Source organism: Zonotrichia leucophrys, chromosome 3, assembly GCF_028769735.1.
Source record: "Zonotrichia leucophrys gambelii isolate GWCS_2022_RI chromosome 3, RI_Zleu_2.0, whole genome shotgun sequence".
NCBI classification, from domain to species: domain Eukaryota; kingdom Metazoa; phylum Chordata; class Aves; order Passeriformes; family Passerellidae; genus Zonotrichia; species Zonotrichia leucophrys.
The window spans coordinates 10,074,711-10,102,520 of record NC_088172.1 but is presented as its reverse complement, the minus strand read 5'-3'; the positions used below and the strand labels follow the sequence as shown (position 1 = coordinate 10,102,520).

At 36.3% G+C, this 27,810-nt stretch overlaps 1 protein-coding gene across 10 annotated transcripts in view; it reads right to left on the bottom strand.

Annotated features, from left to right (window-relative positions):
* Window positions 1-27,810, bottom strand: part of ADGRB3 (adhesion G protein-coupled receptor B3) — a 445,880-nt gene that overhangs the window by 226,635 nt on the left and 191,435 nt on the right. For all 10 annotated transcript variants that reach the window (XM_064707320.1, XM_064707325.1, XM_064707328.1 and 7 more), the window contains 6 exons: window positions 27,464-27,628; window positions 24,406-24,570; window positions 23,383-23,547; window positions 16,733-16,834; window positions 16,063-16,169; window positions 1,369-1,563 (listed from right to left, as the gene is read on the bottom strand). In XM_064707320.1, coding sequence (XP_064563390.1) covers window positions 1,369-1,563; window positions 16,063-16,169; window positions 16,733-16,834; window positions 23,383-23,547; window positions 24,406-24,570; window positions 27,464-27,628 — 899 coding nt within the window. The remainder of the gene's footprint in view (window positions 1-1,368; window positions 1,564-16,062; window positions 16,170-16,732; window positions 16,835-23,382; window positions 23,548-24,405; window positions 24,571-27,463; window positions 27,629-27,810) is intronic.

Genomic DNA, 27,810 nt, shown 5'->3' with positions numbered 1-27,810 from the left:
TATGCCTGAATACTATTAGAATTTTGGAAACAGATCTACATTGCAGAATGAAGCAAAACTTTTGGCACTATCATCAGTGGGAAAAGAATCAAATTCTCTTTAACATATGTAAACTGCAAATAACCTGATCTGCTAGGCCCATGGACAAAATCATCCAAGATTTCACTTAATTTCTCAAGACTGGCTCTAATAAAGAGTTTTTAGTGCCTGTGAACCACGAAGAAGTCACACTGGGCAATCAGACTCTTGACTGCATGAAAATTTTCAGTGTATAACATCCTGCTTAATGGTAAAGCTATTACTGAATAGATACTGACTCTCAATAAAACAAAAAGAATTTCTCAGCAAACATACTTTTTGAAAAGCTTTGTTTAAAAAAAACACTTTCAGCTGGCTACAGGCCAACACAAGGTATGTCGGTTTTACTGTGGAACTTAATTGTTCTTTGTGCAAAGAAAAACTAGAAAAGTGAAAATATAATAGCAAGTCTTGAATAATAAACTGTGAAAAAATGTCTTTTCTAACATATCTCCCTTCATCTGCATGATTCTATTCTGAAGTGTATTTATAATTTATGCTTACCTTTACAGAGATATGTATACATGATCTGCATTAATAACTTCATTTGTATTTATAAATTATCATTAATCTCTCTTTTTATAAATATTATATACATCTGCCTTCTTAGTATTCTTTTTCAGTAGTCTACAATCTTTGAAAACTGTCTAAAATTTTCAGATATAAGATGAAACCAATATCTTTATCCAGATGTCCTAAGTAAGAATTGTCCCGTCCATTATGTAGAAATAATTATATTTGTTTTACATCTTGTAGCATTTTATTTGTCCACTTGCACAAGAAGACTTAATCTTACATGTAAAATAGCAAATTTATATAAAATGCCTAATCCATCACTTCTGTGCACTTTTAACAAGCTTCATTTATCTGAAATGAAGAACCAATGGCAGAATTACATAACAATGTGGTTGGATTTTGAACTGAAATGAGCTAGTTTAGAACTGAAATGAACTGGAAGAAAGAACACTAGCGAAATGCTTAGTGCCAAAAATTACCAACACCACCTATCAGTCAACCAAACCTTGAAAGACAAAGATCCTGAAATGCTACAAATAAAGCATTTTACAATTTTCACCTGCTGCATTGGTTTGGATATTTGTCTTAATAAACGTAGCTGAGTCTTCTTCCAATTTTACACTTGGATCTTAGTTTTATGTGAAGAATGCTTATGTCTATCATGTGGAAGACTTTTGTTTCCTCTGTGGGCAAACCAGTTGCCGTGCAGTACACTGCAATATACAGACATAAACTCCATCAACTGAAACATTACCTTTACAATGTTTCTCTTACCTGCACCCCATCAGATGCAGGGATATAACTTGCTCTTTTAAATGTGTCTGTAACATTTCTGAGAATTTCCACAGAAACTAGAAGGTCCCCAGCATAAAAATTTTTCCTCTGCGTTAAATCCAATAGTGTCTTGGTTACTTGGGACATGCCATCACCAGCCAACATCCTCTGACCCTTGGCAAGATGCTCTTTAATCTGTACAAAAAGAAAAAAAAAACCCTATTATCAGAACCTACTTTACTGAGAAAAATGTATGATAAATTCTAAACACAGCCAAAACATTACATGCTAAAACCAGTTTAAAAAAAAAAGTCCCATTAAAGATAAGACAATTTCTATCTACAGTGATAGAAATATTATTTTTATCAGAGCGTCATTGATTTTATACCAAAATCTTCTGAATTTGTTGTGGTTCACACATTTGCTTCTTGGAACTCCATGGGCTGGACTGCAGCTTTAATTTGTTGTCATGACACAGCAAGGAACTGCCCTTCCTCAGAGGAACACCTGTACAACCACAGCTGCCCCTCATTTAACAACTGAGACCTCTGAAAGGAATAAATGCTAAGGCAGTACTTGTTATAATCTGATTTACTATAGGAGAGCAGACCTTTCACCTCTGCCATCCCAGCTTGGCTAGTCAGCACAAGAGAGGTGGTTTAGCTGGAAGCTGGTTATGGTGCTCTCTTCTGTAGCAGTAGCATAAAGGTGTTAACTTGGAACAATCCTGTTTGCTTTTCCCAAGAAATGCAAGTTTAATTATTAATGGCTCCTGTGTATCTGCCAAAAGACCATACTTTAGCAGTAGCTCTCCCAGCAGATGTGTTCAGGGCTAGTGATCCAAAACAAATATGCTAGAAATACCTCCTGATTAGAACCTGAACTTGTGGATCTGGTTAATTCTAAAAGCTGATTCAGCATCCCAGGAAGATGCATAGAGTATCACAAAGACAGGACAAGACCAGACAAGGCTAAAAGAAAGAGCACATGGATTAAACAACCTATTTTTAAATATACCTTATAATTTAAGCATAAAAGCACAAGTTCTTCTCAACTGAATATCATGGAATCATAAAATGTCCTGAGTTTGAAGGTTTTTAGATAAAGAAAATTAGCCAAGACAGACCTTATTCTAAGCAGGAGGGCTGAAAATACTATGAAACTGGCAAAAAAATGTTGTCATGACCTTTAAAAATGTATCTTCAATTGCTTTTTAACTTGCCTTATTACTGGCATATAGAGGGAAAAATTACTAATGTAACATATAGTTGAACTAGATGATATTGCAAGTCTCTTCCAACCTTGATGATTCTTTGATAACAGGGTGGTGATGTAGAAGGAAGAATGTAAAAATACTTGTTGCCACTTCCAGATCTCCCCAGACACTTTGTGTCAATATGCAGGCCTTGATTATAAAAAAATAATGCATAGGGAAACACTATGTAATAAAACTGTTCAAAAGGGTTCAAAACAACTCCCACGAAAGCAACTTTAAAAATGCAATCATCCTCTGACATACTCATTCTAAGCAGGGTGGGGTTTTTTCATGCTGTTGGTTTATATTTTGGTTACATTCTCAACCAGTCATCAGATAAACTAGATATATGTCACACAGCTGGGGCTGGGCAAAGTGGCTGCCTCATGATTGCTCCATGGAGGAAGCTCTTAAACAATCTTTAAGAGCAGCTGGGGATTTTTATGGACCACCAGTGCCTTGACAAAATCCTAGAAATACTGAAGACCTGGGAGAATACTTGCCTGCTGCATCATGGACAGGGAGTGAATCTATGCAATAGCATAGGTACAGAGATACAAGTATAATAGTATTATTAATATTTAGAAAAAAAACCCCAGTGATAACTGATTGGTTTGTTTGGTTGGTTGCATTTTTTAAACAAATATTTCAGCAGAAACACCTCCCTTAGTCTTCAGAATCCTGCAATACGTAATCAGGCAAGAAGCTTGCTTGCAGAAATAATTTAATGCAGTTTCTATTCCTTTTAGAATATTTTGGACATAATTGTGTAGGCAAATAATACTGAATAAAAAGGTGTGAGAATTTAGGAAGGAAATTAATTTCAGTAAATTCAGGAATCTGATATTGTACACATAACATTATGAACTACTTTCTTGGGAAAAAGTAAAAGCAAACATGAACTTGATTTGTGCATTTTTGCTGAGAAAATTTTCTTGTGAAATGTTGCCATTTGTCTCATCTGCTCACACATTGTATCTCAGTAGCAAGCGAAAAGAGCATCAGCCAGCACAGTGACACTGAAGAGTAGAACTTTTTCTGTAACTCATACACCTGTTCCTTGCACCAGAACATATTTCCAGATTTTGAGGATTAACAATACTGAATGTACCTTTAGTCAAAACCAAAAGACATAAAAGACAGTCCATACAGCTGAACTCCCAAATCTAACGTGTGCCTCAGAATTTACTGCGGGAAAGGCATCACACAACTTGAAGACAGGGTTTAAAGAGAGAAAAAAGATGTTCTTTTAATATCAGTAATAACAGCAACTGATCAGTCCTCATAAAAACTGCTGTGCTGTTACATCTGTATAAACACTGGTAGGAAGACTGTTGAACTATTCAGCAAGTTATTTTGTAGTGCATTATTTTGTTTCCTTCTGCTTCATCTGTATGTTCACTTCCCATTTGTTTTTCTGTGCTCCTGCAGGACTTAAAATTCACATTTTAAAGATGCCAGGGGCTAAGTTGTTGATGGTTTTGGGACATACAAAGCCTGCAGAAGTCTTGGCCTCAGCTGCTTTTGGAATGCAAATAATAAATTGAAATTATCCTGCTTTTGACAAGTTTTAATACTTTCAAACAAGTAAGGCTATGGGTTTTTTGCAGATCTCGAGGAGCAGAAGCGGGAGCTGTAGTATGGCCTTTGGTGCTTTCAGGAAGTCATTTTGGTTGCTCTTTGGACACAATGATAAAATAGTTCTAGCAAGTGCCCACAATGTCACAGGACTAAGTTATTACACTTGCTTCAAAAGCAGCCAGGGTGAAGTTGTTTTAAGTACATCAGAATTTACTGGCTCTTAAAAACCACAGCTTAGTTTGGAACTCTTTTTTTTTGTTAAGTTACATACCCAGAAAGCTTGATTTCCCAGCTCAAGGATCCTCTCTCCCTCATACACACTCCTCATACACAGCCCCAAGAGCACCTTTCTTTTCATCCTCTCATACTCCAACATGGAAGTCCTTTTCCCCAATCCCTAGCTACCTCTCCAGACTCACACTGCTTCAAGTTAGACTAGCAGCATATCCTTACAAACAGCACAGCAAAACAGAAGGTTGTAATGCGTTTAGCTAAGAAAAGAGGTGAAAATTAGAGTTAATTAAGAGAATTTTTTTCTAAGACCAGCAAGCAATGCGCAGGGAAAAATTAACAGCCTCCTTACTATCTGTTTGTTATGTAATGTATTTTCTTGTTGTAAGACAGCTTACAACTCCTAAACACAACTTTAAAATCACAGGCCATTCATTCAGTTGATGTAAACTGACACAATACCACTAAAGCCACTGAAGATGTTCAGATTAGTATAAGTCAAAGGCAGTGAAATATTGCACAGCTATCACAATAATCTTTCTGTATGAAAATACAGACTATTCTCATCAGTAGTTAGTACAACATCTTTCTCACCATACTGCTTATTTTTTGTGCTATGGTCACTGTGATATTATACACTGCCCAAGAAATCTATTTTGGTCACCACTCTAGGCCCTGTGTGAAGGTCATTTTTTAGTGGTCCTACAGGCAGGCTCATTAAAAATAAAGTTTATGAGCCGAGAGCTAGTGAAATGAAGCAGCTGTTAAGCTGACACTTCAGTTGTCAGCCCAGCCACTATCAGCCTGCACTGTGTGGCTGCATACTTGGAAAATTACTGAAATGTTTAACTGGACTTTGACTCAGGGTCCAGCTGCCTTTTTGCCCCAATTTTTCAGAAAGTATGATATAATAAAAATGCCTCTTTACAAAGTCAGATCTCCTAGGCTGTTGGCATTGGAGTACAATTTATTACTGCATAGTAATTATTGCAGACTTAACAGCTAGGTGTAGTTTAAAAGGACAGAAAACAATGAACCTTCAAGAAACCTATAAAAGACTGAAAAGAATTATTAACTTGAAGAGTAACTACACCATCAACCATTTTTCATTTTTTTTAAAGATGATATTGGATTCATGTCCAGTTATTACTAATGATGTCATTAACACATTTTAAGGTAGGGGGAACTATAAGAACCCAAATCAGTAAGCCCTAAAAAGAAGTGAGAAATGATCATTTGAAATTAAAATATATCCTGAAATTGATCATAATCTGCAAACCACTTTGCTTTTGAACTTCAGAACTCAAGACTAATATTTTGTAAAATATACTGCTCTTTAGATATAGAAATTGTAAGAATATTCACACCACTGTGTATGTATTACAAGCTGTAATGTGATGTCATTTTAAGAAAGTTGTTCATATTTACAAAATCTTCATTAGTCAATAGACAGTCCTTTTTCTGCTTTGGCACAGAACTTTATTTTCCCTCAATATAATAAATTATTTACAATCTGTTTGTCTATTTTCAGGCTGTTTCAGTGTTCGAGAATACAATTTCATCCATCTTTTAAAAGAAACAGAGTAAGTCTAAAGATAGAGCTATGCATCTTCAGGTATGCATTCAAATATTTATAACCTAATGTCATGCAAGAGATGTTTTCTATATATTCAGTATTTTATGAAGGAAATGCCTCAAGCAATACAAAGTAATTTTCCACTTTTTCATCAGTGAAATTAGTTAGCAGTCTCAATTTCAGTCACAATAACACACTATTAAATAAACATTTTCTACAAAGAAGAAGGCAATCATATATTCCCTTTGTGTGCAGCAGTAAAGGGAAAAAGTAATTTGTATACATTATGTCGAGGAGGATTAAGGATATAAATTAAGAAAAACTTTACAACTGCAAAGGAAATGATGTACAGTGTACCTGAACACACTATGCAGACTTCCATACTGGAGGCCTTGATAAAAGCCAAGGAAAAAAGCTGGAATAACAAAAGTATAGCTGATTCTGATAAGACAGAAGCTTGGGCTGGATGGTCCCATGAATTTCCTTTCAGTTCTGTAACTCTGTAAAACATCCCGGCAAATGTTCTAAAACTAAAGCCTCCTATAATTTGTCCCAACCAGAAAAGTCAAAGTTTAAGGAGTGCCCTGAAACTGAACTTCAGCCTTCCTGCATTCATACACTCATGGTGTGCAATATTCTGAACCAAGTTTTTGCAGAAACTGTGCATCAATCTGTGCCTCTGTGCACTCAGCTGAAACCACTACAACCTAATGCTTTAGAGAACTTATTTAAAATGTATATAGATGAAAAAAAAAAAACTAGGATCACTTCATTATATTGAAACAGTCATGCCACTGTCATATACTTCCAAACATTTTTAAGCAAAATGTTCCCTAAAATAGGGATTTGGTTTTAGAGAAAAGAAGGTGGATTATTTACACAGAATCCTTTGCTGTCTTAAAAATTAATCTCAGGCAAACTGAGTATCTGCACAGATGAAATTGCATGAGCTCTTCTGTATGTGATCAAGAATCTTTGAAAAAAAAAGTCTAGTATGTGTGGAGGTCAAAAATGTTTTCAGAAAAATGTGAACTGCTCAGAGAAATGCTTCACTCTTTCTGTACCTTTTTTTCCTCTGCCCTCTTTTACAAGAAGACTCCTACTATGCTGTTCAAGAGATTTTTTACCACTTTAGCCCATTACATAATTCCTTTTTTTAATCAACATAATCATCCTAATATTCATCATCATCAATATTGTCAATTCTAATCCTTGAGCTATAACCACTAAATAGGTAAGAGAGAGAAAGTAATTACACATTTTCAGTATTTTGATTTGTGCATGGATCCAACAAAACATTTTAATGGATATTTTGTATAAATTAGACCGCTCTCAGTAGAATAACAAATGACTCTCAGGATTAGGACTGAATAATAATTGAACAGATCACTTTTTTTCCTATACTCATCTTTATGTTTGTTGACCAAGGCTTGCATTATTATTTTATTAAGCACTGCTCTTAAATGTTCCAATTATCTGTGATTAAATCGTGCTCACGTTGGCATGTTGTGTGAGAGATCTTGTTGTTGTTACTGTTGTTTCTGTTTTTAACCAGAGGGCATGTCTTCAAGATTTGTGTTATCTATGTATAATGCAACCTGACAAGAGCAAGAGTGGAGAGGAAAAAGAGAATGACGACTCTGAGAGGGTTGTTTTCATTTTATGACAGACATAACATTGCTTGGGGTAAAGTCTCCTGGTTCTCCATAGTGACTGAATGGCTGAAGCTACAGGTCACAAAGGGATGTACTACAAATGAGCTGTCTTTCATTTTTTATGCTACATGGTCATCCTTGTAAGTATATGTCCCTAAACCATAAAGCTCTGATAAATGTTTAAATTGAAATTCTTATTTGATTCTAACCAATTTTTATACTTATATCATTTTGCTTCCATACAATCATTTCCATGACATTCACTTTTATTTGCAAGAATAACCAAAAAGTTTTTTTCAAGGAAATTATCATTACTTGGGAGTCCTAATCTCTGCGTGGGCATGCTGCATAAAGTAAGGGGCAAGAGAAAAATCCTTTCACCCTCATGTACCTAAATAAACCATATTGGGAAAATGCAGCAAATGAAGTTGTGAACAAAAAGCAAGGAAATAATTGGAGGTGTAAGATGCTGTGACCATTTCTTTGTCTCCTGCTGCCAAGCAAAACTCTTGCAGTCATTTCACAGTCAGTGCCACATTCAATTGCAGTGGAGGTTCCAGCAGTTCTGGTAGACTTAAAGGGAAATTTAGATGAAATCTTTCTTTACCAAGCTCTTAAATGGCTTTCTATTGTTTTACCTCTGCCCATACCTTAGTGAAGTTCATCTGTGGCTGCAGTGTTGGTTGGTTCGTTGGTTGGAATTATCAATGTGATCAGGGAACACTCAGTTGCTCACTACTGCAGAAGATGCAGCAGCAGCAGCAAACACAGGAGCACATTTTATTTAACACACTTATTAATCTTCGGTAAATGTGTATGTTCCAGATATGGAAAAAATATTATGGACCCTGAAATTATAGTGGGGACTTTTCTTTTAATTTAACAAATGGGATTGGTTGGCTATTAAAAAACAGATATTCAAGATCACAGAATCATAGAGTTATTTATTATTTAGAATTATTGAGGTTGGAAAGGACCTTTGATATCATTGAGTCCAACTGTTATTTCAGTACTAAACCATGTCACCAAGTGCAACATGTATATGTATTTTAAATACCTCCAGGGTTTGGAGGTTGACAATCTTTCCCAGGAAGAACTTTCCCTAATATCTAGTCTGAAGTTTCCCTGGTGCAACTTGTGGTCATTTCCTCTTATCCTGTCACTCCTGTTGCCTGGGAGAAGAGACCTCCTTCCAGGCACCTGTAGAGTGCCCTCACCATCAAGTTAACAGTGACTAGCTTTTTTTCCCTTAAGTTTTAATCTTCTTCTATGTAAAATGGGAAAATGTTAGTGAGGCAGGACAAAACCGTTGCCACAATCTCTTGGTCAGTTGCTCTCTGATGAGATAAAAGTTTGTCATCCTGCAGACAAGATAACAGAAATGACAAAACAGCTGCAAATTCTGGCCTTACAAGGGAATCACGGAAAGGAAAGCAGATCATATACTGACACCCCTGCCTATGAAAATCTGTGAAGGTGAAGAGGAATAGCTGGCATATACCAATATAAGTATAGACTGAGGAAGAAGAAAAATGTTGGTTTTGAGGCATCTGCATTCAAATCTATAAAACTAAGCCTGGCTGCTTTGCTCCGTGGCTATATAAAAAGAAATGAAGCACTAAACTAGCAAAAAAAAGGAGCTGTAAATTTTTTAGTAGGAAGCCTTTCATTCCTCAGAGTACAGCAGTCATTTCAGTGAGAAGTACATGGACAGGCTGGTACGCTGCCCTTGTAATATAATTTGGAAAAACAAAATCATCTCTAATGAGCTGCAGCTGAGCAAATCATCATTCACCTCAAAGCTCTTTTTATCAAATTATATTTTAGCCAAGCACTTGCAAAATTGTGAATAACACTGCTGTGGAAAAAGTTGAAACAAAATTATAGTATGAGCAGAAGCAGAAGAAATGCATTTTTATGGCTATATTATTAGTTTGGTATGTAAAGATTCACCTGCACAACTTCCCATGCTCCTTTGTAAGTGCTAGTATTTTGACATCAATGTAGTTATTCATATGTAGATTTTTACTTCCTAACTCCCAAGAGTTAAGAGATATTTTACTTTTTCGACTTTCTGATAAAAAGCAGCCCATTTGGCATGAAAGCATGTTATATTAGGTGTTATATCACCAAAAGTGGCACTGTGTTCTGGGACCCCCAACATAAGAAGGGCATACACCTGTTGGAGTTAGTCCAGAGAACGGCTACAGAGATGATCAGAGAGGTGGAGAACCAGCCCTATGAGGAATGGCTGAGAGAGTTGGGATTATTCAGCTGGAGAGAAGGCTCTAGAAAGATCTTATAGTAGCCTTCCAGTATCTTTTTACAAGAACATGTAGTGACAGAACAAGTGGGAACAGCTTCAAACTGTTCAAAGGGTAGATTTAGATTAGATATTAGGGAGAAATTCTTTACTGTGAATGTGATGAGGCACTGGAACAAGTTGCCTGGAGAAGGCATGGATTCCTTGTCCCTGGAGGTGTTCAAGGCCAGGTTGGATGGAGCTCTGAAGGACCTGAGTTCTGAAATGCGCCTTGCCTATGGCAGGGGGAATGGAACTAGATGTTTTTTAAGATCCTTTTCAACCCAAACCATCCTATGATTCTATTAAAGTATTGCCTTATTTTTATCACAGAAACTAAATACAGAATTTCATGATCTAGGCATGAAAACTGTGCTACACAGGTTTACAAAAGGGTCTGTATTAGTAGAGATTTTCCGATGCTGCTGGAGATGTCTTTAAGGAGCAAAGTTTCTTGATAACAGGTTTAGTCTTCATCGTTATTTATGAGTGCAGTTCAAATCTCTTCCAAACTAGACCATGCAAAAGACATGTAGAGGAAAAATCACTTTAGGCAAAAGGACTATTTCAGTATGATTGTAATTCAATAAATCCTATTGCTTAGTTTGAGTGCATAACAGAGGAGAAAAAAGAAATAACCTGTGTATTCAAGAATTTCCTCAATTTTCACAAAATCAATTTCTAAAGCTCCATGGTAAGATTTTATGTATTAATGGTTTTTATTAAAAATGGTCAGAAAAGCTTAAGTATTCAATTCCTAGAAAGCTCATAAAATGTGAAATCTCATTGCTCTTCCACACCTAACTATTTGAATCTCATTTTAATTTTTTTCATTAGTCCTCCTTCAAGTATTTTCTTTCCTGTTTTTAGATTTTGGACAGTTGGGGATGAATTGAGTGGTTTCTTGTTTATTTAGTTTAGTTTAGTATAGTTTTGTTTATTTTGCTGTGTTTTTCTCTAATTTAGGTGGCTATTACCCACACACTGTATTAAGAATACATGAAGAATTCTTTATTTATGCTTCTTGGAAGAATGATAATGTAGACTGATCCTAATTCTGAGGTCTTGCTTCTTAGTATTATTGCTTGCACCATACCAAATTTGGTAGGCTTCTAGAGTGTATGAAAGCAAAATGTAATCTTATTTGAGGCATTTATTTCTTGGGTACCATCTGAAGTTGGCCTGTGGGGTCCTAATCACTGATTCTATTATTGGTCCTGCAGCCATTCATAAACACAGTAAAAACAAAATTTCTAAGTCTCAGGAAGGATTTTACCCTATTTATCCAAATAAAGTAAAAAGAACCTCAAACCACACCTCAGAAGACATCAGTCCAGACTAGCCAAGTATTGGGTAAAGTACACAATTCTATATGAAATAATTAGGCACATAATTTTCTGCTTCCAGATCAAAAGAAGATAATGAGCAATGAGGAACATACTTCGTAATATTATACAGACTAAGTTTGGGTCATTAGATCATCATCTAATTTGCCTTTCTACATATAACAGTCCATTAAGCCAGCAACAGATACACTTTAAAGAGATTAAAATATGCTAGACTGAAGTAGTTAAGTTTTCAGAAAATGAAACTATAGGCCAAGGGTAGAAAGAGAAAATAGGCTTCAGCAAGGTCCATAACTTCTGCTATTAACAGAACATAACAGTCCATAACATTCTGCTATAGAAGGAATTGATTTGGTAAAATGGTCTGAAAACCCAAATTATGTCTGTCCTACAGAAAGGAAAAATCCTCCAAATTCTGATAATTTAATCTGGAATTTAAGAAAGAAGGAATTTCTTCACTATTAACAAAACGCTGGTGATCAGTATGTGATGAAGAACTTTCCAGAAGGAAGTGAAGAAAGGATATCCTCTGCCACTAGAGTTTATTAAACCTTATGACTTTACTTCATTTACATCCACAATAAAAAATACAGTTGGGACTTCTTGTCGTAATCCCCTCTTTCTTAAGAATACATTTAAAAACATGCACATAATTGGGCAAAAGATTCTTCTCAGCTACAATGATTGGTAACAGACTCAAGACAACGTGCTTGACTAAGAACGTTTTACTAATGCAAAGCTGCAGACACTGCAAGCACATCAGGACAATGCAAGAAAACCAGAAAAAAAATTGGTATATGATCTGTGATGTTTCTTTTTCTGCTCATCAAGTTATTGCTTGATCCACTAGGTCCAGGAGGCAGTCTACCTATTTATCACTCTGAATTTTCCACTTATAGTGCTTTAGAGAGAATAATCCTAACTAGGTTCTTTACATATTATTATTACAGTTAAGCAAATAATTTTCTAAAGGTTTATTTCATGGATTTGGGCATTTTTGTCCCTTAATATGTTCAGTGAATAAATTTTCTTATTAGTCAACCAGCTGTAAAAGCTGGTCAAACAGTATTTGTTGAATTCATTTGATGATTGATTTGTACCAAACATAGGATAAAATGTTCATGACTAATTGGTTCTGTTATTCAAAGAAATCTAATTATCATCCCTAGCTTTAAAAGGAACCTGTACCACAGTGCACGAGGTAAAATAAACTAACAGAAGTACAGGCTGTACATTTGTAACACAGCTGACATTCATAATTCTCTTAAACTGCTCTACCTCAAACTCCTATCATGTAGGACACGGTGCCCTTGAAAGACATAAACTGAGTGTGGATCTCCACAAGTCAAACCATATCCCTCTACTATTTCATCATGTTCAAGTACATAGTCTCTTTAGAGGCTTTGTGTTTGTTATATTTTTACTATGCCAGGAATTTCCTGAGTTGTCCCATGGACATGTAGGAACATTAAGAAGGAAGAGTGGCTAGGCAATAATTCAGAAGACTTGAGATAAATTTCCTGCTTAAAAGTGGTCTCAGTTCTCCATCAACAAGAAATTCAGATGTAGTACAGACTCATCTCAAAAATATATTGAGGACATATATTAATTTAAGACTGGGAATTATTCTGAAACTGTTGCAATAGAATATTAAGCATAATATTGATATATGTATCAAAAAGTGGTCCACAAGTCCAGACAATGTAACTCTACCCATTTTCCTCTGAGGTGCCATAACCTACACCTGAAGTGCCAAGGCATGCAGTAGAGGCAGTAATTCTGCCTGACACATTCTGTAAGTGACTGGAAAAAGTCTTGTTATTCATGGCGCTGGGGATTACGAGCAAAGTATATTATCTTTAATATTATGGGTGTATTTTTAGCTTTAATGACTTTCCATCTTTACAAACAGACTTTCAAATGGATTTTAAGATTAAAACATGGTGCCATTCTAGCATGATTTACAGAGCTACCATGTTGGTCTCAGTACAAGTCTTGAGTCAAGCTGAAGACCACACAGCACTAACTGGGTATCAGCTTCTCTAAGGGTTGAAATTTGTCCCATGTCAATTCCGGGTGAGTAATAGAGAAAACTGTAAAAATACAAGAAGCTTTGTGTGTGAGGCAGTGAATCTACAGTAGTTATATACAGTAAGGGAACAGTCGTCAGGAGTCAATTACCTGTGGTTATGTGGTAAAATTCTACACTATATATAGCAAAGAATTGTGGTTCTCTCACTTTAAACTTTCTATCCCTCCTCTGTCCCAGAAAATCATGTTTTTATTGCCTGCTGACAATGGCCTCTCAGCTATGCTATGCTCCAAAGGGTGGCAGGCATTCTTTGGGAGAGTGCTCACTGGTGTGGTCTGAAATGGTCAGGGAGCATGCTAACACATACACAGTTAAACTGTGCAGATGACTACAAGGATGGCTTTTAAGCTTAAGTTTATTTACTAGTACAACTATAAGCTTCCAGTTCAGCACCTGTGTAGCCAGGTTAGCAGGGTCTATGGCCAAGGAAATCTTCTCTGGCTCCAATCATACTGAACATTTTTCTATAGATAATATTTTCTTAGGTAAAACATCATGTGAATTCTGCTATGTGATTTCTGGTTCTAGATCATAAGCAGCTTGATTGGAGGGCATAAAGACAGGGACTTGTCTGTCTTCTATGCTTTAATGTATTAAATATTTATAATATTGAAATATATATAAATATAAAACTGCTTTATATCAGCTTCAGGAACATCATTTTTTTGAAGACTGTGCATCTGATTTTCTTTTATATATTTCAGACAATAAATGAAAGAGATTCAGCTAAGATTTTATGGAAATATTCAGAGAACTGAGTGATACCCCACTCTATTCCTGGTCTGCATTGGTAAAATAACTTTATCGGTAAGTTAAGCACACTGTGACAACTCATACATGCTTTCATAAGCACACATATTTATTATAGCAACACCGTCTGTCAGCAGCTTCCTTATAAAGCCCTATTTTCAGGGATTTATGGAGCTGACATATGTATCGTGGGGGGACAAGCCTACATTTGCTGGGCAATGACCTTATAGGTCTTTACCTCTATTTTCTCCGATTCTTTAAATATACTGCGTTGTTCACTTTGAGAAGCAGAAAGATGTAAGACAGACTAATTTTCCTTGTGAACAGTTCCCAAGTGTAAAAGAAGTCCACTTTAATTTGTATGCACATGAACCAGACTTAAATTTTGTGCAGGAAAAAGATATGTTTAGGTGCTTCTGTAATTTTAAAAAAGCATTACCAATTTTTAAATGTTCTTTGGCAGAAAAAAAGGAAATCTAGAAAAAAAGAGAAATCTGCTCTAGGTTAGAAATGTCTTTTGTCCAACAAGTCAGACTTGCGGTTCTTGGAAAATTACCAGTGCCTACCAAAGGCAGGTAAGTCAAACCACTGAATAGCATGAAACAGCATTCAGCATAGTTTGAGCTGCAAACTAGCATAGACCTAACAAATGAAATTGCTGCAACAGAATAAAATATGAAATTATTAAATGCAAAACTGTTACAGCCAACTTAACGTGGTTTTTGAGCGTGAACACTAAAGGGAGAGATAAACATGCAGGCAGTTGTGTAAAATAGAAGCTTCTGTGTGGTGGGGAAAATTCCTTTGACAATCTATTCTGTCCTATCTTAAAAATAATTCTTGCTTTGGCCTACTCTGAAACTGAATCTCGAGCCTCAAATAAATTGGGTCTAACAAAACAGAAATGCAGCTCAAAGGAATTAATCAAAATCTCCTCTAAGTAGCAATCCAGATTTGAGAACTGGCAGTCAGGCTACTGCTTTTCAAGCCACCAAAGAATTTTAAACATGTTACAGAAGTGTTGCACTTGGTTGAGAAGTTGGGAAGTTATGAAGCACAGAGCTGTATTAGTGTGCTGCTGCTGAATGATAAACGGAGCAGTGGCCTTTGCAAAAGGATGCAGTAATAAGAATGTCAGTAGAATAGATCATGCAGGGAAACCCATTGTCCATGAGAATCTTCAAAGGCTCATTTCCCACTATAGTATTAACCTGACTGAATGCCTCAGCTAGGGACATAGAGGGTACCTAATATACCTAACATAAATAATGGCAATACATTTATAAAGCAATATACATTATGTATTACATCTATCCAAATAAACATGTTTAGGCAGCGCATAATTGTATAATGCCTATGCTTTGCAAAGAAACTTTTTTTAGGCTTTTTGAAAAAAACTCACATAGTATTTCTTCATCTAGAGCTACTTTACCTTTTCCAAGACACTGCGATAGATTTACCCTATAATCATTTCCTATTGTTACATTCAAATGTGAAGTTCTAAATTTGAGAGCAAAAAGAAACATTCCTGGCTTCCTACTGTGCAATTAAAGAATACACAGTATTACAGAATTCTCAGCAAGTTGCTCTTCCAGTAAATCTCATTTTCTAATAAACTAAAATATGTCTTGCCTCTGACCCCTATAAAAATTTCATGCAGCAGACATGAAAGAAGGGAATCTGATTCATTTTTCCACTTCTACAGTAGGACAAGGCTTATTTCACAAACACCAGCATTATACAAGATCAAAATAATATCCATTAACATAAATTATTCTTTCTCAGATCTGTTTTCCTCTTGGTATTGCTTAAGAGAAACCTGAGAGCAAAAAAGTAAGTTTCTTTTTTACGCCAATGATAAGTAATGAATAAACAGAGCAAGTACTAAAGCTGACTTTGCACCTACTGAATGCTGCAAGTGTCTGTACTCGTTTGATATGCATCTAGCAAAGCTTGGATGTTCCCAAAAGGCCACTCCATGAACACTGAGAGAGCAGCGTCTGCTAGTGGTGCCTGTAAGACACAAAAGAGTTAGAAAATATTTATATAAGTGAGAGCAACTGGAAAGAATAAACCTTATTCAATCTATATTCCGTGCTATTTTAAAGGCACACACAGAAACAATTTCATGCAATGATCATCAGTATATAGAGAGTACTATAAGATCCTGAAACACATTTCAATGTTTACTTGATTGCTTTTCAGCAGTGTTTCCTTAATTAAAAAGATTTTTATGTTCTCCCTCATTTTCATCACTTTGCCTGATAGATCCAGTCAAACTGATTTCTTGTCAGCTTTTTCTTTGTGGCTATAATGCTCACATGTACGTGTATACATATGTATATATACAGACAAAAGTGCATACATCACAGACCCATGCATATATGTAAGCTGTAAGAGACGTCATGTGTACATGTGTATATCTTCATGGACATGCATAAGTCAATGTGTGTTGTTTATGCAGATATATTCATATATATGCATATTTATATGAGTCCAGTAATACTTTATCTAAGACACAAAGCAAAGTATTTCTCCCCTTTTTATCATCATAAAATTTCAAAGTAGTACTGTACCTGTGGCATTGAGAGGACATCGATTGAATGCCATGTCCCCAGCTGGGGTCCTTTTCCACACCATTGACATCAAATAGTCTTCAGGACATATTTCATAAGGCGCTGTCATTTGCAAATGAGAATTTAAATAGAAACATTAACATATTTTATATCAGAAAAATAAGTGCTCCATTTCATCCTACTTTTCCCTGAGATGTTTATGTTAACATAACTTGGGTTAATTTTAAGTTTGAAGTAAAAAAATGAGAAGCCTGAAATTTTGCATATCTGTTTTTGTGACAGTATCTACTTCATATAACCCATGGCTTTATTCTCCCCAGCAAGCAAGCACTTTTTAGGTTGTAGTTACAATGTTAACAGGTTTGACTCTTTACTTGTTGCTCTATTTTGATCAATAGCACTAAGAAACCAACAGAAGATGATGAGACTTAAACTGTGATAAGTTATAATGCTAATCTTAAACTAAAATTTGTAAAGATTTTTCTAAAATTTAATCTTTACGCAAAAGAAATAGTTCTGAAAAGATAGTTGAAACATTAAATGTGCTGAAGGTGCTAAATGAGAATTGTGTATTCTGAAGGATATTATAAAACCAGGCTATTTCTTTGAAATGTGTTTCAGTACAAGCTGGTAATTAAGAAAGTATAGTCAATAATGTGAGACTGAATGTCTATAAAGCAAAATAACCTTTTACTGGTTATTGCAATACCATTTAAAGGGAAAAATATTGTCACAATTTTGTACTAACAGAACTGCATGGGGAAAAATAAACTTCAGCAAACGCTTCATGTTTTATTTTCACATGGTCACAACAGCAGATTCCTCTTGCTCTTTATATGTTAGTGTATATTCCAGTTTATGATTTTTGAGTAAATTAGATTAGCACAGAAAACATCTGGCTGTAGTCATCTCACAACTCACATTACTGACATGTTAGTTAATGCAATCTAACTCACTCCAAGTTCAGTGGAGAAAATTAAGAATTATTTATTATTAAATGTATTTCCAGAAAAAAAATTAAAAGTAACCCTGCTGTATTACAGCAAAGTGGTTACAAAACAAGAAAAAAGAAAAGAGAAAGGAAATACATCCTAGCAGATGGTGTGATAAGGCAGAAAGCAATTCAATGATTCACTCATGGTTGCATGGGAAATCTCTAGCAGAGGCAGGAACAGACTACAGATTTTGCCCATCCCATTATCTACCCCACAAAATCGTCCATCTTCCCTGTTTTGCACTTCTGCTGACGGAAGTGTGAGCAAGGGAACTGAGTAGACTTTTGCACAAAGCTGTACCCTCTTTTTGTAGAGGACAAAGAATACCTAGCAGATGGCTCAGTAATACTAATATGAATCACAGTTGGGCAGAAAAATTGCTTGCTAAATTTGCCTCACCATCAGCATTCCTGAATCGTAAATCAAGACAGTTGGTGCTGCATAAAACGCAAGAGATCCATTAATGGCAAAACCCAAAGAAAGTCAGTGAAATCCATAATCTAGAATACTAGCCCTGCTTCAGATATGCCCACAGAGTGAATGCATCAGGACAGTGATACACTGGGAAAAAACAGATTTTGATAAACATAAGCCATCTGGTGACATAAGCAAAAGCAATTACCATTCTATTATGACCTTATAAACAAAAGAAATGTTCTGTTTTGAGGAGCGTAAATTAACATAATAAGGAGGTTATATTATAAATTACATAAATTTGCCAGAGCTTATAGCTCTGTGAGAACTATATTTGTTATGCAGCTGTGGCCATTTCAAATGTGTTGTGTTCACTAATCAGCACTTTAGGTGCTGATTCTCAGAACTAAAACTCTTCTCTCCACATACTGAATGTTACATGTGAGATTTTTTGCTTTAAAAAAATATATATAAATACATCTATATGCACCATATTTTCTCTTTCACATTAGCAAGCCTCAGGTAGTATCAGAGATTTCCCATCTATTTGGAAGGGTACTAGTGTGCTTTTGAATTAAAGTTTTCAGAACTTAAGATTATATTGAAACTTCGACCTAGTGCTGGAAATAAGCGGTGCACTTGTGTGCTGTGTTCAAAAGTAAAAGGCACTCCCAAGACCTTGAGTCATCAGGAAAGAGGTATGGGAGCAGCTGGAACTTGGAAGAAGTTTTGCTTAGCCCAGGCAAAGCCCTTTTCCTGGTCTCTGGCTGACTCTTGGCCTTTTAATGCCTTGTACCAGGATCAAGGAATGCTGCAGATAAAAACAAACTCCTTCTTCCCAAAGCTCAAACCTATCTGGCAGAGCTTACTCATAAGGCATTCGCCCACATTAAAGCATCTGCGAGGCTGCAACCCAATGTCGCTCATGGAGGCATTACAGGCACGCTATATCTGACTTAAAAAGCCTTGCTGATCCTCAGAACCAGTTCAAGTATTTCTGTAACTATGGCACAATTAATTCATAACACACCCACAGGTAAATATGAATTTGCTGTACAAAGTCATAGAAAACTACCAGAAATTAGAAGCAAATAGCAAATACTGAAGTAAAATTTGCTATCATTGGGAAACTCTTGATGTGAATCACCAGCATCTTCCCACTCAGAGCATGCACTCAAATGTACCACGCTACACCCCTGTAAAGACAGAGCTGTATTCATCCCACCTAAGCACAAATATTCAACAAAGTCAGTGGTCTAGAAGCACAGTCTTCTTCTGACATTATGGAGAGAAGACGTGCATCTCCCAGAGGCAATCAACCCATTGGGATCTGTGGAAGCTCAGACAGCACACAAAGCAAGAGACACATGTGGTCTCACAGAGTCTACCATCTACACAGGCAGATCACAAATATGGCAGAGGGTAACAAAAGGGTGAGACAAGTGAGCCTACAGCACACAGCAGCTCGAATGATGGTAGAACTACAGCTCCTCTTTTGAATCCTAATTCAATGCCCCAGGCAAAATTATCATAAACAAAGGCAACAGGAAAAAAGCTTTTGGATGTCTTATAGAATACTGCTGTAATCGGAGACAAAAAAACTCCCCAAAGCTTTTATTTTATTATTTAGCTCAGTATCATTTGAATTACTTGAATCTTCTCCCTTCTCCTATTCTGTCTTATCTATTTAAAAAAAAAACTTCCATCATTGGCGGGAAATGATCACTCAATCTTTGGTTGTTGTGCACTCTTGTCTTTCTGTTAGCTAACAAGATAGTCTAGCACTCTTTTCAGTTATACTTTGGTCTAAAGTACCCCCATATCAGGCTTTATACTACTGAAAACATGCTTATATTTTCAGTAGTATAAATGCTGAGAAGCTTTTTTGAGTAAAATCTAGGTAAAACAATATTGGAAACAAATATAGAGGTAATATACATTTAAATACTGGGAAATTAGGTATTTCTGGAAACCAATACTGTATTGTTGAAACATGATATATTCTTCTGGCTGTCATAGGAACATAGTCCTATTTTTATAAAAATAAATTTACAGGAGTCTTCTACCCTGTATAGTGCTGCACTTTGGTTTTGGTTGTCCCATCTCTTCATTTTTACTGTCACATTTGGTGGAAATTGCCTTATTTCTCTTATACAATCTTCTACAAGTTTCTGATCATCTTGCCATGCAACTCCTTATCAGATGCATTTTCTTTTGTTATCTAGCTGTCTCCATTATTCTAATGGGACAGATATAGTGTTCATTCATCTTGTGTAAGTTTTCTGCTGTGACTCCTGAGTGACTAGCTGTTTACCAAATATAGAAGCATTCTTTACTTTCTCTGATTTGCTTCCAATTTTCTGAAGTTATCCTTCACGGAAAAATATTTTGAGTGCCGAGTAGTGCTGACCTACTAGGAGTGAGGTTTAACTTAAGACACTTGGGATGCAACAGAGCAGCAATAACTGAACCCAAAATGTCTTCAGATCTTTGTTTTTCATTCCTAGATTATTACACAATGGAAGGAAAATAAGTTTTAAAATTTATAGATGTGAATATAAACAAATCACAAAGAAAGATGCACAAAATTTGTTCAGAAACCAAGCTTTTTGAGAAAACAGTTTTCAGATAGTTGTTGCACATAGAAAAAACCTTACAAAGTGAAGGCCTTGTAAAATCATGGCTCAGGCCTGCTACTTTGGCTAAGCAGAAAAGGACTACGGGAAAGTGACTCAGCTGATTTAGAGGTGGAAAAACAAGTTATGTAACCATGGTGTGTTCACATCGTGGTGCATGGAGGTTGGTTGAATTATATTTGCTATGATTTTAATCTATGTAGCTGATAACTGGCTAATTGCTTTAAAAGGCCAGGAATTTGCAATAAAGCAGCTCTCCTCTGCACCTGCCTGGGGACTCTGCGTCACTTCATACCCTCAGCTCACAGACAGCACTTCTGAGTCTGCCTCTCTTAGTGCTGCTGAAATGAATTCAGTTCGTGCCCCAGCCACTTGAAGGGAAGCACTGAGAAACTATGAAAAAATTTCATATAATACTCAGATAATGCAGAACACAAACTACACCCTGTCCACACATTATTTTCAGTTATCAAGTAAGCACTCTGTTTGCAAAGTATCTTATTAACATCAGTCACTATAATAGAAAAAGGCTTTATTAGCCTTTTCCTTGCACAATTTAAAGCAGCTATAATTTAACTTTTTGTAAGTCAACAGACCTCTGGGTGATACAAGCAAGTGCAGCTTCATACCCTTAACAAAAATATTACATGGTTCTACACACCTGAGGATCTTGTTTTATTCTTGTATTTAATACAAGAAAAAGGATCAACATTATAGTTTTCTCACACTGTTTAGTGGCTTACATAGAACAAGAAACTAGTGAGACAAAAATAGCTTTTCTGAGCTATTTCAGGGCTAGGAAGAAACGCATACAAATAATGAAATTTTCTTATACTTTGAACAACTCTGTGTAGTACTTTCCAATTTTACTTCTTTATAGAATGTAATTTGTATATAATTTTATAAAATTTTGTTAAATTATCTCTACATTTAAATCTGAGACTTCAGTAAATGTCAGTCTAGAGGCAAATAAATCTGTAATTCATGTCTAATAGTCTGCACAAGCATAGCTTATTAAAAGGTGCTTCAGATTAGAGTTTCTATAAGCACACTAAATCTAATCTGAAATTAATCAAGTAAATAAATAACTTCACCAAATGGCAAATAAAGCTCTGTGTGCATTTGACTTGTAAATACATCTGTAAAATATTTTATTAACAGCAGGTGGCAACCTTTGAAAATTGGACTGCAGCAGTATGGTTTTACTTTTAAATACACAAATGCAAATTATTTCAAGAATGGTTTTATAAGCAGCATCTAGTTCATCTGACTGCTTATTGAGAAGATTCATATTAATCTTCTATTAGTGTTGTGCTTTATAGAGGAAGGCTGCATTACCCATGGAAATTAGTTTGCTTAGGAATCCAATACAAATACTATTTTGTACTGCTTTTCAAATGATGAAATTTTTATTAAAATTAAAGAGATCATTTAAAAAGCAAGTTAAATTCAGTTAACTTCTACAGTATAGTATTATAACTTTCTAACTACAAATAGTCTTCTTGTTGTTCTTCAAATGCAATGAGACCAATAGTTCCTGCAAGTACCTTGAAAACTGTTCCTTGATGTCTGTCAAGGGATCAATATGCCCCCTATGAAAAACAGGGGCGATAACATAAAATTCACATCTCATTTCCTGACCCAAAGCATCCCTGCCATTTAAGTCCTTCTCTGACCACCAGAGAACACAGCCAGCAAAAATGTCCAGAAGTCAGATTGCTAGATTGATTTTTTCCTGCTTCCTGGCTTGCAGTTCAGATTGTATAATTTCCCAAGTGGATGGCTAAAACATCCTACCCTCCTGACTAACTACTTATTTTTTATCTTTCACCTATCCAACAACACATTCTTTTATTTTAGAACAATGTGTGTTTATGATAAATACTATCTGATTCACCAGATATTCTTCTTTATTCATCATTTTTGAAGAAGCTCAAAAATACACTTTTATTGGCTTTTAGTGGGAAAGACTTAAATCTGTTGGGAGGGCAAAGTAAAGAGTGATACAAAGCGTTATATTAAAAAAGTGATATTTAAGCATTATATTAATGCTTAATAATAGAAGGATGTGTCTTTCAGTTACTTTCCCTGTTTTATAAAATGTGGCTCACATATCCATTCATTCACTCTCTACACTATGGTAAGGCTCACTTTATCTCTTATTTTTACTGCACTAGAATTTACCCCAAATGCTTAAGAGATGTCACTTGTATATTAGATAAAAGGAATTCCAGATTACAAAAACAGCCCTGATATTCTCAGATACAGTGCATTCAAAGAGATTTTCTGTAGCAAATTGTTCCTGCTCCAAATACTATAGGCATTCCTAGGCAATCAAGTATTTTTTATAACTATTTTTACTACGGCATTTTGCTTTGCTCAAAACTTGATGCATTGCTCATACGTCTAATAGGGCTCATTTCCACTTAGCTGCATAAACAGAAATCTACTGAGAAAACCAGCAGTGACTTGTCTAAAGCAAGGCCAGATACAGCTCCTTATGGCTATTACTCCACAGACATTGATCTCATCTTTCCTAAGGCTGCCCATAAAAATAAGCCCTGTTGTAGTGTAAATAATAACAGCAATTGTATTTTCATCTCACCAGGACACCTCTGTTCACTGCAGCGTCTAACTTCCTCTCCAGTTCCTTCACACTGCTGCCCAGTCACAGCAGCACCTTGACAGATCCTTATCCGCCTCTCCCAGCCACCGTCACAGGATTTGGAGCAGCCACTCCAGTGGCCCCACTGGTTCCACTGGCCATTTGCTGTTTGGAAAAATATAATTACAGCGGTGATATGACAACAATCATAATGGAGAATTACTTTTTTAAAACTGATTTGTATAGTGCTGTTGTACAGTAACAATACACATTTAAAATATGCCTAAGTACCCTTAAAAGAAACTAAGTAAAAACATTTTTGCATGTGATATTTTAAGACCTTGATTTTTACATGTTCTCACAGAGCAAATGAGGCTCAAAGGTAAGTCCATATAGAATCTAAACACCCGGAAAAGCTGCTTTTGCACTGTCAGAGGATCATGAAGTAGTCTCAGCCTAAAAGGGAATCAGTTCACATATATTTACTTTCTAGGTTCATGAAAAACTTAGGTACTTTAGGCTTCAAAAATACCTGCCTAAAACTGCTGAATGTCCTTCAAAGAGCAATTACACCAAAAAGTTGATGTGCAGCCTTCGTGCAGCCTTTCAGGGCACGTTCTCCAGCTTTTTTCATTATCAAGTAAATATGAATGAGGCCATAGGACTCAGAGAATCACAGAACTGCTAGAGTTGGAAGGGACCTCTGGAGATCTTGTGGTCCACCACCCCTGCCAAGGCAGGGTCACCTGGAGCAAGTGGCACAGGAACACCTCCAGGCGTGTTTTGAATGTGTCCAGAGAGGGACACTCCACAGCCTCCCTGGGCAGCCTCTTCAGTGCTCTGCCACCCTCAGTGTAAAGAAGTTCTTACTCTTATGTTGACATGAAACTTCTTGTGTTGTAGCCAGTGACTTTAGCCCCAGCAGCTGCCCTGCCCCTCGCAGCCCGCTGAGGCCAGGCCCGCCCTGCAGGCCCCGCTGCAGCGCGGAGGGAGCGCAGCCGGGCGCAGCCGCTCGCTACTCACCGGTGCACTCGGGGTTGTAGCACTCCCGGCTCTCGGCCCAGGGCCCTCTGCACTCGGAGCCGCCGTGGGCCGCCGCCGTGCACTGCCTGCTTCGCTGCTGGGTGCCATTGGAGCAGGTCACCGAGCACTGGCTCCACGAGCTCCACTCCTGCCACTGTCCGTCCACTGCCGCCGCGGCCACAAAAGAGATGGACACAGCAGAGTTACCGCCGGAGCCACGCAGGTGACCGCAGCCCCTCGGGCTGGGCCCAGCCTGCCTTCTCATGGCAATCAAATACACAAACCAAGGTTATGAGCTGCTTTAAACGAATATAAAACTGTTTTCCTTTTCCTTCAAGTAAAGAGCGTCCCATCTCCTCTAATTGCACACTGATGTAAAAAAGGATAAATAATTATTTTGGTCATATACTCTTTGAGAGGTGTTATTAAAAACAAGACCTTATAAAAAGACTGGTCTTTCTAGGTAAAAGTGAGAGCCGTTCTTGTATCATGTAAGTAAATCCTGAGCCCTCTGAAGTGATTTCTAAGAGCTGCAGTGATAGCTCAGACAGGTCAGATTATAACATTGGTGCTGATGGTGAAACGAGATGTCTTTAGTTGAACAGGAAAAGGAAAACGGGAGTTACCCCTTCGCCTCACATACAGGCTCTCTTCTCTGTATTCACAATGCTGAATATATTTTTTTATCATTCATCCTCCCTGTGAGGGAAATTATCTCAGTTCTTCAACATTCTTTTGAGATAAAATGTAGCAGGACAGAAACTGCCTGCCTTCCTTGCTTTCTTATCAGATTTGCTGTTGTGTTTGCATATTGCATAATCTTCTTTCTGAAATGGACAAGTTAAATGTCTAAACAAAATGAAAATGGTGGAAATGGCTCTGTATTTAGTAATTTGTATTAGCCCATGCACTTGAGCTTGGATGAATATTCTCCTGAGTAAAGGTTAATGACTGTTATTAATAATTTTGTATATCAGAAAGCTTCTTGAGGTAAATGAAAATATTAAAAACCAAGGTAATGAAAAAACATAAAGCAATTATACTTCCATACAAGTTAAAAATTATATGGTCGATAATAATAAGACTAGGCAGTATGTTTAAAAACAGGCAAGCATTATGAAATTTGTTATGACTAATTGTGCTAATTCAGGATCCTGCATTCATAGAGATTGTGGCAATCATCAGTTCCTCATTGCCCCTGCAGTTAAATATAATCTCAAAATGTAGGTTCTAATATAATTTTGATTAATACTCGTCCTTGAAAACCTGGTTCTATAACTGCTAGTGCTATATAAGCACCACCATTCCAAACAAGGAATTTCACTTGGTGCACTTGCCAAACCCTGTTTTCAGGATTCTTCTAAAGGGGAGTTGGAATAGCAGCTCCCTAAGCTGATGGTGTTAATGTCTAAAATAGAAAGAAGAATCTTAAAGTTAGTGATTAAACATACTGTTCTGTATGGGTGTGTCACTGTTCAGTAAATAATTGAGGCAAACTATTTTGCTAATGTCAGACATAAACAACAGAACATTTCAAAGATCCTACCCATATCCTGGGCCCAGGATCTCAGCACCAGTGAATTAAAGGAAGAGATTTTCCGAGGCTTTTCCCTGAAGTTCTGTATTAAGTATTCCATGTAATGCCTGGTTGTGAAGCACTTCTCAATGCAGATGCCTCTGAAGCTATGAAGCTGAGCCCTGATAATTTATTCACAAGAAAATGGAAATCTTTCCAAACATGGATGCTAGTTCCACTCATTAATCATAAAAGGTTTATGTGAAGAGGAAAACATTATGGAAATTACATTTCAATGCACCCTCTTCAGTTTTATTCGTTGCTATATAGTATTATTTAGGATAGGAAAGATCAAATCAATTATTATACTGTCTTTGGAGAAAACTCATTCTGCAGCTTCTCATATATATTTCATACATCTCTCTTATTTATCTTTAGGAGGAAAGAGCATGTGAGTTTTCTATTTCAGAAACACCCTTTAAAAATAGAGAATTCTACATGAAGATTCCCTTAATAAATTGAAAATGCAAATTGCAGCAAATCTTAATATTGAGCAAAGACTTAAAGTGCTGCTTTTAAATGTAACAGTATAGGAGTGTCTCTAAAAGTCATTTAGATATAAATTATGTTTCAAAATGCAGAGTTCTCAAGTAATTTTTTTGACAGATTAGCTCAAAATATCTTTTGTTTTTCTTCGCAATATTGAAGCAAACTGGATGCATAAGATGTATACATGCATTTTGAAAAAGTTGATCTAAATTAATCACAATCTAAAGACAAAAAGTTGAAAATCAATTTTGAAAGAACACCTTTAGTTTTTAGTAATCTTTAATTTTAGTAGATGGACATTTTAACATGAAGCCTGTGCATTGTTTATTTGGTTAGCGGTAATTTTTTGAAATCGGTTTCACACATAACTACCAGAAATGAGGCACCTAAAAATGTAGTACAAGAACTTAATGGGTATTCAATATTGCCCTAGCTTGTGTGAGCCTTTCTGTCTGTACACATGTAAATAATATCCATTTTGGATAAATTAGCAATTTAAAGGTTATGGTTTCACAGATATTTTTGACATATGATGAATAAATAATTACAGTGAACCTCTAAGCAAACTGTAATTTTTTAACTGTATTTTGTATTCTATAATTTGTACAGATATGGGGGACACAAACTATGTGACCTCTGAATGTCTCTCTTTCAGGCACAGTCAGGAAGTATTTTGCCTTTTGGTTCTTCGAGACCCATCCTGAATCAAGACTTCCCACACAACGTACTGTGCCCTACAGAGAGAGTACCTCAAAGAAACTAAATATTATTTGCATCTGTCCTGAACAGTTACCATCCTGACTATATACTTTAACCATTGCAGTCAGAATTATGAACAATTGTAAGAGCCATCCTTCCCAGCAAACAATATTACTCAAGATAGTCACTTTGGATAATGTTTTTTTTCCTATGTGCAAAGTGCTATAAAAGAAACTACAAACAACCCACATTAAATGCACTGTAACAAAGCAGAGAGTTGCTGTATGAGCTCACCAGGGCAGAGTGCAATATTGCAAGGTTTGTGCTGTGTTTCAGGTCCATCACATGATCTTCCCCCATACTGGGGAGGTATACATGACCTTGTTCTAGTTCTTTGGCCTCGACCACATGTGAATGAACACAAACTCCAAGGTGACCATTCCTCCCAAACGCCATGTACTGCAACAAACCATACAGATTTTAACCAGAAATAGACACACAAGTAACAAAGGATTTCAAAATAAACAAGATCAACATTTTAAATAGGAGTTATTCTGCCACCTTCAAGGAAATCAGGTTCATAGGTAAGCTTTATCATAGGAAAACACATACTTTTAAAAGCTTAGTTGATTTTAATTTAA